The sequence below is a fragment of the Sinocyclocheilus grahami genome, unplaced genomic scaffold (assembly GCF_001515645.1).
Source record: "Sinocyclocheilus grahami isolate Dianchi unplaced genomic scaffold, SAMN03320097.WGS_v1.1 scaffold33.1, whole genome shotgun sequence".
Taxonomy (NCBI): Eukaryota; Metazoa; Chordata; class Actinopteri; order Cypriniformes; family Cyprinidae; genus Sinocyclocheilus; species Sinocyclocheilus grahami.
The window spans coordinates 520808-533636 of record NW_015505212.1 but is presented as its reverse complement, the minus strand read 5'-3'; the positions used below and the strand labels follow the sequence as shown (position 1 = coordinate 533636).

General features: G+C 34.9%; 2 protein-coding genes across 2 annotated transcripts in view; one reads left to right on the top strand and one right to left on the bottom strand.

The window, feature by feature from the left end:
* The window catches only part of LOC107581084 (TBC1 domain family member 30-like), a 12582-nt gene extending 6869 nt beyond the window's left edge, over positions 1-5713 (bottom strand). Inside the window, exons 1-2 of the mRNA XM_016266657.1 lie at positions 4981-5713; positions 3994-4158 (exon numbers count right to left, since the gene is read on the bottom strand). Of these exons, the coding sequence (XP_016122143.1) occupies positions 3994-4158; positions 4981-5536 (721 nt within the window). The 5' untranslated portion in view covers positions 5537-5713. The remainder of the gene's footprint in view (positions 1-3993; positions 4159-4980) is intronic.
* A 1286-nt stretch (positions 5714-6999) lies between these two features.
* Positions 7000-10528, top strand: LOC107581073 (N-acetylglucosamine-6-sulfatase-like; the record flags this gene model as incomplete). Its single annotated transcript, XM_016266648.1, has 9 exons — positions 7000-7131; positions 7209-7376; positions 7455-7537; positions 7621-7678; positions 8310-8411; positions 8606-8716; positions 8801-8911; positions 9610-9770; positions 9875-10528. Coding segments are annotated over 9 exons (1002 nt in total), but the record flags the coding sequence as incomplete, so codon positions are not given.
* Positions 10529-12829: the final 2301 nt, after the last annotated feature.

Sequence of the window (12829 nt, the reverse complement as noted above, 5' to 3'; positions counted from 1 at the left end):
TATATATATATAAATAATATACAGTATGACATAAAATGGGAAGGCCCTTTAGGTCAACCTAATTATCACAAAAACGCCATTCTACATTCAACACCAGTGCAAATAAATGGGCGGAACAGTTTTATAAACGGAACAGTTTTATATACAAACAATGAATAAAATGAATGCTTTTAAAGCATGCTGTATTCACCTGGCTCTAGGGTGCATAGCAGACGCGGCGCTCTTCTAGAGATGCCGTTGCGTTTCTTCAGCACATTACTGATCATATTACCGACTCCTCCAGCTGCATTCTGCCGTTTCATACAAACCCTCGACCTCTTAGAGGAAACAAACCTTTCCTGCTTCATCTGGAGAAAACCCTGAGAGGTCCGTTTTACAACGATCTCATCCCGAGAATCATCTCATCTAAAAAATATTCCTCCTACTCGTTATGATCGACCTGATCAATAAATCAGAGGAAAACTCATTTCCACTCGAGGTCCTGGGAAAAATGTCACAAACACATTTCAGCATAATTTATCCTCATACGTGAAGATGCGTGTCTGTAACTGAGGCATATGAATTATAAATGGAATAAAAGCATCAAAGGCGATCGAAAAGAACGCGGAGTGTGGGAGAGGCGGAATATCGCCGTAATGCGCGTGTCTACACACACATATGAGCGTCATATTCGGGGTTGAGAGGGAGGAGGGACCGCTGGAGCTCTGGAGGATGGGCTAGAGACCAGAAACAATTGCCTGTACATGAATGACTAGTGCCATGCTTCCAACTTTAGCCTTAATCTTTATCGGCAAGGAATAAGGAAATACAATACCATGTACTATCAAAGTTTTTTTTTTTTTTTTGCAGAAATGCCATAGAAGAAATATTTTTGGTTCCCCCAAAAAATGTTTGGTTTTAGTGAACAGATCTTAAAGGGATAGTTCATCCAAAAATGAAAATGTGATGTTTATCTGCTTACTCCCAGGGCATCCAAGATGTAGGTGACTTTGTTTCTTCAGTAGAACACAAACGGAGATTTTTTACTTTAACCGTTGCAGTCTATCAGTCGTATAATGCATGGCAATGGTAACAAAATCTATGAGAGTAAAAAAAACATGCACAGACAAATCCAAATTAAACCCTGCGGCTCGTGACGACACATTGATGTCCTAAGACACGAAACGATCGGTTTGTGCGAGAAACCCAACAGTATTTATATCATATTTTACCTCTAATACACCACTATGTCCAACTGTCTTTGAGCGCACGCGAGGTGTGTACGCGCTCTGGCGTAGTTTACGCAAGCGCTGGAAGTGATCTCTCATGCGTATACGTCACTCATTGTTTACACAGTGCACAAACATTGGTGTTTTCGACGGCTAATCAAAATGGTACTTACTTGCGCTTATCCAGATTGTTCAACCCGACTTAAAACTAAAAGATTACTTACTCTCACGCGAACTCATTCGGGTGTGGTGACTTTCCACGTATTCCCAACTTCTGAGCCTGCTCGCCTGAAGTTATGGTTGATTGCTCTTTGGCTGGATATCAACACACCCATTAACGTAAACTACGCCAGAGCGCGTACACTCCTCACACACCGGATGCCGTGCGTGTGCTCAAAGCAGTTGGACATAGTGGTGTATTAGAGGTAAAATATGATATAAATACGGTTCGATTTCTCACACAAAAAACGATCGTTTCGTGTCTTAGGACATCAATGTGTCGTCAAGAGCCGCAGGGTTTAATTTGGATTTGTCTGTGCATGTTTTTTTACTCTCATAGATTTTGTTACCATTGCCATGCATTATACGACTGATAGACTGCAACGGCTGGAGTTAAAAATCTTCGTTTGTGTTCTACTGAAGAAACAAAGTCACCTACATCTTGGATGCCCTGGGGGTAAGCAGATAAACATCACATTTTCATTTTTGGGTGAACTATCAATTTAAAAGAATTTCTTCTTAGGGTTAAGAACATTTTATAAACCTAAAGAACCTTTTTCCATTCTAAAGAACCTTTTGTGGAATGGAAAGATTGAATGTCAAAGGTTCTTCATGGAGCCATAGATTCCAATAAAGATACTGAGAAAAATCTAAGAGTAAACAGATGAGTCTTGATTTAGGACCCAATAAGGGTAAAATCCTGAGATAAGAATAAGGATAAAATGGTTAAATTGCCATAAATTCAGTCATACAAGCGATCTGAATGATTTTACAAAGAAAATGTTGTACTTTAAGGAACACAGAGAAAGGAGTATGTTATTTTAGGGATTAATTATTAGTGAAAGAGATAATGAAAAATTAGTCATAAAGCAGGTTTTCTCATTTTATGCTAAATGACAGTGTATTCCAAATTCAAGCAACTATCCAGACAATAGGGTAAAATCAGGTAAGTTTGATCATTAACATTATATGATTGTCCAAAAGTCTCCCAATTTACCCGAACCCTATGAAGAAGAACACCCTTAATGTGACTAACGAGAGACACAAAACAGTTGTTTAAAATTTTCAGGCCAAAAAAGAAAGTAATAATATGGAAAATGTATATTTTTCCATTGAATGATAAGCCTTCTAGTATATTTTCTGACATGCATTTTAATGAGAAAAGAACAGTGTTAAACCGTGCTACTCATGTTTACAAAAATAAACATGTCAACAAATAAAAAAACTGAATCATAACCATTGACAACTACAAAGTGTCTCCTCTTGCATTAAGATTAGACATTGACTGCTGAACGGCAACCATGTAGAGTAATGATTTTGATGTGATTTCATACTGTACCTGTTTGACAGTGCTTGTCATGCTGCATGTAGATAAAATGGAGGAAAAAGACATTAAAAGATGCAGAGACCGCTACATTTGTTGGACATGCACGTGCCTGAACCAAATATATGAACAAAAGCACCCATTGCATTCAAATGTGTAAGGGAATTACTGCTGGACAATGACTAATTTGCGAGCAAAATCCAAATTTGAGTTCAGTTGTTCAACAACATTACAGTGCTAATTTACATGTCAGTGTCATAAACTCATTACATGAATGTGTCTGCTCTGAAACCGAATGGATTGAATTTCAGTGATATTGAACAGAGTCTGCGTTTTGAATCTAATGCAAATAATTCAGTTGTAAAGGTGAGGAGGAATCAATCATGTTGTAGCGGTGAGATATTTGAGAACACTGTCTCCTAAAATATCAACAGAGAACTAGAACAAGGTGAAGCAAAATTGCATTTGATATATGTGAGCCTGAGTTTTTCGGCAACCGCTACCTATGTAAACTATATTAAACACCCTTTTAAAGGAATACTTCACCCAAAAATGAAACTCCTCAGGCCATCCAAGATGTAGATGATTTTGATTATGCATCAGAACAGATTTGGAGAAATTTAGCATTACATCACTTGCTCACCAGTGGATCCTCTGCAGTGAAATGGTGCCGTCAGAATGAGAGTCCAAACAGCTGAGAAAAACACCACAATAATCCACAAGTAATCCAGTCCATCAATTAACATCTTGTGATATGTTTAGAACTGTTTTGGCTTGTAAATGGTGCTTGATCTGTGCATATTTCTCTCCTGATTCAGACGTGGCGACTTTAGAAATATCATGGAAAGAGAACTCATATTTTGTTTGGAAGGAACAGTTTGAAGTTTTCAAAAAACATCTCGATGCATTTGCTTTTCACTTTACAAGACATTAATAGAGGATCCACTGGTGAGACAGTGATGGTAAATTTCTACAAATCTGTTCCCACAAAGAAACAAACTCATCTACATCTTGGATGACCTGAGGGTGAGGACATTTTCAGCAAATTTTCATTTTTAGGTGCACTATTCCTTTAAAGCAGCTGAATGATAACAGACAACAAGCGTCAGTGAAAGCGAAGACATGCTTTCGATCTGGAATACATTAGTCTTCAAATAGCAAAGAAGGCATTGGGTAATTTAACACTGCTCAAAGCAATAATGACCACAAGAGGAGTGAAATGAGAGAATGATTTGTAATTACGTCTTTTCTGAGAGACGGCTTGCAGGCAGGCGGTGACTATATCACAGTTCTTCTGAAACTTCTGCCGAAGTCTGTCCTTCCTCTTGACCTGACGCACCAGTTTGGCCGACTGCACACCAATACGATACTTCACTTCCTGAATGATCCACTTCAGCTCCTCTGGACCTGAGCACAAAATAAAGGTTGCTAAACGATATGCATTCATTTGATAGAAAATAAAAAAGCATGCAACAAATCAAATTCATGCATGCAAAACATGGAACTTATGTAGAAAGATTAAGATCGTTATGATTGACTTAACACTGTGTATACATATGTACAAAAGACCTCTGTATGTAAATTGTCATGATGGCCTACAAAGAACCTGAGCACCTGAGACAACAATTAAATTACTTCAGCAAACAAAGGGTTAAGATTTAACTGGCTCTCAGAGTGGCGTTATAACTGGGTCAGTTCACATACAGCATCTGGGCAATATCTACAGTGTGGCACACTATACTTCATCTAAAACCATTTTAAATGACCTAATCATATTGAGAGAATATTACTTTTAAATTTTACTTAAGAGTAATGTCACTCCAAAATGCAAATAAGTAAATACAATAAGCTTAAATTTTTTTTTAAAAAGTCTAAAAAATGATGAAAAATTTAAAAATGGTGAAAAACCTCAAAAATAATTTTTTTATAGCATGATTTGAAATATAAATAAATATGGGTTCTAAAAAAAGGGGAAATTCTGTAAATTATTAAAATATTTATAATGCACACATACTACCAATCAAACGTTTGGAAAAAATTAAGATTAAATATAAAACGGTTATCTTAAACTGTAATATTTCACAATGTGACAGATTTTACTGTATTTTTAAACAAATCTTAATTATTCCAAACTCTGGACCCGTAGTGTATGAATAACATAAACAAGAATAAATGAACAGTCTGAATCGAATTTAATTGACTTCACTTGAAAAAGAAAGTGGTGCTCACCTTTTTGAGCCAGGTATTTCATCTGATGGCGTCTCGTGTGCTTCTCCTGAAGTTCTTGGAGGAAGTTGGAGCCAGTGTTACTCCTTCCCAGGAAGGCTTCTGAGCTGGAGGCTTCGGTCGAGCTGTCCACTCCTCTGACACCATTACTGTATGTGTCATAGAGCTCCACTAACAGACAGTCCACTATAGAAGATGCCCGGGACGCTCTCAGATCCTCTTCATCCGAATACACACCTGCTTCATGGATCCCCCCTCCCCCTCCTCCTGCTCCTGCTCCTGCTCCTGCTCTTGCGCTCTCCATACGGATCTCTCCAGCTGGTGCTCCATGAGGCACTTTTGCGCACTTGGATAGTGAGACTGAAGCTGTTTTGGCGCGCTCACAGTATCCATCAGATACTGAACGTCCATTTGCAACCCATTTGTGAAACGCTGAGAAGCCGTCAAGGTACGACGCACCTGAGTTGACGAAAACTCCGCTCTCCTCCTCCTTCTCCTCCTCCTCCGAGCAGATGTCTATCTCCTTAAGTTCCTCTTTGGCCACTTCCACACCAGACATGTTTTAGCCCTCTTTAAAGCTCAACATTACACATTGGTGCACACATGCTGCGCATAAGTACAAACCAAAGAGTGTTTTAGATGAATCAATAAGGAACTCGAGTTCCGGGTGTGTTCCATTCCTTGAGCGGGGTTGGCAGCGCCTTCCCCAGCCTCCAGTTTCCTTCCTGAACGGTCTAAATCCTGACTGCACGCCCCTGCAGCAGGAATAGTTCAACCCTCCTCCGAAACTTTTTAAACAAAGTTTGTAAACAACCGGTGAATAAGAAATATACAGCATTTACTTATTTCACAACAATAACATAAAAACATAAAAATAAAAATACACATCCAATTGTTTGTAAATGAAGGTGTCCAAAATAAATAGTTGCATTAGTTAAGCATCTGGCAAAAACTACATTTATAACGTCATGTATTTGACAAATAAGGATATATCCGAGATGAAAAAAAGTATATTTATTTTAGTAAATTATTTTAATTTAATAAAAATGTCAATTGAATTATTATTACATTTTTCTCAAACATTTATTTTTCAAGGTAAAATAAGTTACTCCATTTGATTAGAGTATAAGGTATAATTTATTCATCGTAAAAATTATTTAAGATAAATGTTTATGTTATAAAAATATAGGTTCTAAAGGGGTCCACTCTGGTTTTCTTGACCAACTGCATGAAAGTCTAAATTAAAGTGAAAAACTGCATTATTATTGTACCGTATATTATTAAAATATACAACTTTTGTAAAGTAGTGGAGGTTTAAGTAGTACAGATCACATAAGCCATAAAACATGAATTTTATGAATGACATCATGCCTTTGAGCATAAACATCAGGGCTGCGTTCAGCCCCGACAAAACGGTGCAAAACGTGTTTTAAACGGAAACGGTGGTGTGTTGAACACTGTTCTGATGAAGCAAGAGGTGCAGCTATGGCGGCTGAGAAGGCCATTCTTTGTGTTCTTTTTGAAGAATTTTCGGAGCCTGATGAAATCGGTATAAATACGTGTTTAATACTGCAAAATATGCTCGATGGTATTTTTTATTCAAGGGTAGTCCAAATGAATCCAGAAGAGAAAGAGCCTGGCTGATTATTCTCTTATTAGCAGCTCCCATGATTCATAACTCATTGAGAGCAGATTGTAGGTTTTTGTGTGAAGCTACATGGATCATGGAAGCCATTTTTTTTAAAGACCAGTAAAATATACGTTTTTGTTTATTTATATTTTTAAAATTCCATTCATTTTAATATTTTTTTTATGTACTTTTGAATGTTTTACATGTATTTTTTATTTGAAACATTTATTTAAATTTTATTCCTTCATTTTAATTATTTTAATCCTTTTTATATTCATATTTTTTATTTCTTTATTGTAATTTTGATTTTAATAATTTATTTTAACAAGTTTTAAAACTTGTTTGAATTTTTTTTTTAAACAAGTTTATGGAATCAGATTTGTTTAGAGTGAAATCTCCGCGATGATTTTAACATATTCCTACAGGAGAGAAACTCCAAATACTACAACTACACACTGTCTGTGAATGGCAGGGCGCAGCGGCATGGACAGAACTACAGCGAGGATTACCTTACAGATGTTCTGGTAAGAGCAGATCTCACCTGTGTACACTACATCAAGCCTCATGTAACTGATGTTAAGTGGCTTCTGATTCCATCCAGGCCAATATTTCCATTGACTTCCTGGAAAACAAGTCTAACCGCAGGCCTTTCTTCATGATGGTGTCCACACCGGCCCCGCACTCACCCTGGACAGCCGCTCCTCAGTACGAGAGCAGTTTTCCCAATGTTAAAGCACCAAGAGACCCTAACTTTAACATACACGGCAAGGTACGGGCCTGATGTGTTGTAGATGTTCTGAATGGATGCTTTTTTGAGTATCTGACAGCATTTCAACCTGCATTTCAGGACAAGCACTGGCTCATCAGACAAGCAAAAACACCCATGACAAACTCTTCAGTGGAGTTCTTGGATAACGCCTATAGAAAACGGTATTCAGATGCTTTTAAATCGCTTGCTTGATATTTTAATACTGCACATGATGTAATGTGCTACTGATGATCTGTTCCAAAAGGTGGCGCACTTTACTATCAGTAGACGACCTGGTGGAGAAGGTGGTGAGAAAGATTTATTTATATATATATATATATATATATTACTACCGTAAAGTTTGGGATCAGAACAATTTTTTTAATGTTTTTACAGGAGTTTCCTATGCTCATCAAGGCTGCATTTATTTGATCAAAAATACAGGAAAAAATGTAATATTGTGAAATATTATGATGATGTAAAATAACGTTTTTCTATTTTAATATACATTAAAATGTAATTTATTCCTATCATCAAAGCTGAAATTTCACTGTTGCCCACATTGATAATTCTAATAATAAATCTGAATATTAGAATGATTTCTGAAGGATCATGTGACACTTATGACTGGAGTAATGGCTGATGGAAATTCAGCTTTGCATCACAGAAATAAATGATATTTTAAAGGATATTAAAATAGAAACCATTATTTTATATTGTAATAACATTTTGCAAGATTTCCGGGGGGGTTTTTTCTGTATTTTTTATCAAATAAATGCAACCTTGATAAGCATAAGAGACTTCTTTAAAAAACATTACAAGTCTTACTGATCCCAAGCTTTTGAGCGGTAGTGTGTGTGTGTATATGTATGTGTATATATATATATATATATATATATGTATATGTGTGTGTATGAACAAAATGTGTCATTAATAATTTATCTGTTTTGATAGTTACTTATAGCAAATGTGGATTTGGGTCCAACAATTCTGGACATCGCAGGATATAACGTCAATGAAACTCAGATGGACGGGATGTCATTTCTTCCTATCATGGTAAATTCTGTTTGAACTTATCAACTTTAAAATTAATAAATATAAAATGCATTTAAGTATTGGCATTCTTGGTCATTTTGGGCATAATGCACATATTTTTTATATATATATATATTATATATAGTGTTTCTTGCTACACATTCAGTATAATTAATAAGGGGTTGCATTTCATTTGAGCTGTCTTTGTGTCTCAGACTGGAAAAGGGAACAGCAGCACGTGGAGATCTGATGGACTGGTGGAATATGAGGGAGAGGGAAGCAGCATCTCAGACCCAGCCTGTCCTCTGCTGGGCCCCGGGGTCTCGGTGAGGGTCTGCGTTATAAATATAAATAGACATTAAAGTAATCACAAAAAAATGAGTGCTGTAACACAGCTGTTTTCTCTGCAGGAGTGTTTTCCTGACTGTGTGTGTGAAGACTCGTACAATAACACGTACGCCTGCGTTCGCACAGTATCACAGGCCGCCAACTTACAGTACTGTGAATTTGATGATAACGAGGTAAAAATAAAATCTAGAGGTTCCAACAGCTAACTGGTGCTAATAATGCCAAGTATAATAAATAAATAACTCAAATAAAAAAATTTATTTAAAAATGTAAAATATATTTTATTTAATATATTTATTGTTTATATATGATATAAAAATATTAATATATAAAATATATATAATGCGTTTATTTAATATTGTATATGTAATTCATAGTAAGTGTGTGTGTGTATATATATGTATATATAATGTATGTGTAAGTATTTGATATTTGCACTTCATTTATATGTTAATATATATATATTTTACATATGTATGCATGCTGTAACAGTGCATATTTGTAATATTTACATATAATTGTTTAATATATATATATATATATACTATTATTATAGTATGTTTTTATATTTGTATTAAATATATATTTTATTTATATATAATATTGTATATACTGTTATAGTGTGTGTGTGTGTGTGTGTGTGTGTGTATAATTTTTTTAATTTTTTCCAGTATATATATATATATATATATACTTTTTTTTAAATATAACTTTCTATATTCTATATGTGAAATTTTTATTTATATATATATATATATATATATATATATATATATATATATATATATATATGAACATGAAAATGCGTAATATTGAATAAAAATGTAAAAATATACATACCGTAATAATAGCTCTCCATCTTTGCTTGCAGGTGTTTGTGGAGGTCTATAACCTGACAGCAGACCCGTTTCAGCTGAGTAACATCGCCAAGAGCATCGATCAGGAAGTCCTGGAGAAGATGAACCACCGGCTAATGATGCTGCAGTCCTGCTCGGGACAGTCCTGCAGAACACCAGGCGTCTACGACTCACAGTCAGTGCTTCCTTAACACTTCAACAATCAGCATTCACTGGGAAAGGCTGTATTATTATTATTTTTAACATGGTAGTTTGTCTCGCTTGTCAACGTTTCACCAGGTTTAGGTTTGATCCTCGGTTGATGTTCAGCAGCCTCGTGCCTCACAGAAACAAACGACGACAGACGCTGAAGTAGAGCGTGGAGAGGTTTACAGGAAGAAGACTAATGGAGGGAAAGAATAAAGGGCATTGAAAAACAAGCCCTATTGTTGCCTTTATATCCTGACGTTCCCCCAAAGACGCCTAGTCTCTCCTCCTCTGATGAGGTCATCAGGGTGCACCCAGGGTACCAAACACACCACAGACTCTCACAGACAGGACGGCCTTCATCCCCTCCAGCCCTCATTCACATCTGTGAGAGCATTCACATCATATTCCTCTTTATTCTCAATGAATGTTCAGTTTGCTGCTTTAACAATAACACAGAATATTGTCTTTATTTTAAGTTTACTGATTTAGTTTTTCTTTTGCTTTAACACACGCACAGTTTTGAACTTAAGCTCGAATTTTGTAATGCACTCAAATTGTTGGATTACTTGTTTGTTTTGCCAGATGTGTCTGAAACATTTCGCTCCACATATTCAGTTATACAATATTTACAACTGCACTAAGCCTGCCTTTTATGATAAGCATTTATAATGGAAGCTTGTTTTTGGCTACGGGATAAAAAATAATAAAGGTAATTGCAACTTTTTAGCTCACAATTTGGAGCTAATCCCTCTGAATTGCAAGATATAAATTCACAATTCTGAAACAAAATTGCTAGATGTAAACTCAGAATTCTCACAATTCGGACTTCTCGGAATTGCAACTTTATATAATTAAAAGCGAGTTATAAACTCACAATTTTGACTTTTAAACTTTTTGAGTTTATATCTTGCAATTCTGTTTTTCAAATTGTGAGATTAAAAGTTGCAATTACCATTTTTGTCATTTTATCCCATAGCAGAAATGTACTTGCATATGATAGTGAACTACAATATTTTTAATGCACAAAATATCTTGTTGTATAAAAATATTCTCTCACTTTTTCGGTTCCTGTCACATCCATATGGCATTTCACTTGAGTTCTACCACAACTAATTGATTCACTAAGTGCAAATATTGTATTTAGCATTTCATTATTGTCTTTTCTGAGTTTTGTGTTTGACAGATGTCAGTTGTGAATGAGCCACAGGTGTGGATCACAGCAGGTCATTGATGAACCTGTGTATTTTTGGTTCTATGAGGGAAATCCTGTGGTGGGTTGCTGTTGCTTTGCTCTCACTTACAGCAGCCCAAACTTGAGGCATTAAGGGACGTTTTACTTTCAGAATACTACCTAACCTTCATCAATCTTCTGGCAATACCTCAAATCACCCAAAATGATCTGAGAGGTGGCAGACAGCCATAAGCAGATCTTTCTCACAATACTTCAATATATCTGTTCAGTGAAGCACTTTCCAGTCTGTGATCAACATGTCTGACATGTTTAATGACGTTTTGCACATAATTCTTTCATTATATTTGTTAGTAGCATTGCAAAGGTTGGTGTGGACTATTGTTTTTTTGTGTTTGATTGATAAAAGCATTCTCAAATCATTTGTAAATGCTGTTTTTATTTTTTGCTTAAAAGTATTTTTTATTATTTATATTGATACATTTTATTTATATATATACATACACACACAAATTACTGAAACCTTAACTAAAATTAAAATAAAAATGGAAAATCTAAAAACCACCAAGGTAATAATTATAAGTAACAAAAACTGAAATTATAAAAAAAAGTTGTTACTTGAAATAAATGTTAATATAAGTTAAAAAAAACTTATTTTATTACTTATTATATATATTTTTTTTTTTATTTTTACTTTATGTACTGAAATCATAATAATAAATAATTGAAGTAAAAACTATTATAAATTAAATGGACATATTCAACAAATTTACAAAAACTTTAAAATAAAAATGTAAATCTAAAAAACTAAATCAAAATATTAATAAAAACTACAATAGTATTAAACCACAATTTCTCAATGATACTAAAATAACTTAAGATTTACCCACCTTCACTATGAAGCATTTAAGAGCAGGATACGGACCAATCAGATCCAAGAATGGTGGGAAACGTCGTCCTCTGAATCTAACAGTGGTTATGCCCACCAAAAACGTGCCGCGGTCACTGAGGCAGATAACCAATCATGTTGTTCAGGACGACCTCCTTAGTGCCCGCTTGAGGCCCTTTCAACCAGAACCTGAGAACCTCTTACTTCATAATATGTGCGATGCTGGTCTCAGCCAGAAGCAGGAAGTCCTCATCAGGTGAGAAGGCAAAGCCATTAGGCATGTAGAGAGAATCCAATAACGTCTGAACACGGCCCGTCACAGGGTCAAACGAGAGACGACGACCCAGACGGTTTGCGGTTTGTCTCCAACACCTGCAGAGAGAAGCGGCCTTTAGTGCAGGTGAAATTACTAATATCTATATATATATATATTCAAATAAATATAATGATCATAAAAAAAACTAATACTGGTAATCAAGATAATAACAAGCAGACAACAGCAGTCTCAATTATATTAATCAAATTAAATGTAATATATTTATTTATTAAATATACTGATATAATAATATTTATTTAAAGAAATATTATATTCAACTAAATATTATAATGAGGCCCTAAATATAACTAACTATAATGACTATAAAATAACTAAATATAATGACTATAAAAAACAAATCCTGGCATTCAGAATTACAGAAATTGCTAAATAATTACAAAAATAGTGTTACTAATAATATTAATCAAATTAAATGTAATATTTTTATTAATTCAAATATAAATTGATATAATAACATGCTATTTATTTATATAAATATTCTATTCAACTAAATATTATAATGAGGCATTTAGGCGGTTATAACCAAACAAAATAGGCTATGCCATAACATGTTCAATGTAACTATATTTTAAAAGGATTTTGAGGCAGTCCCCTCCTAACAGGAACATCACAATCAAAAGTACATCAACG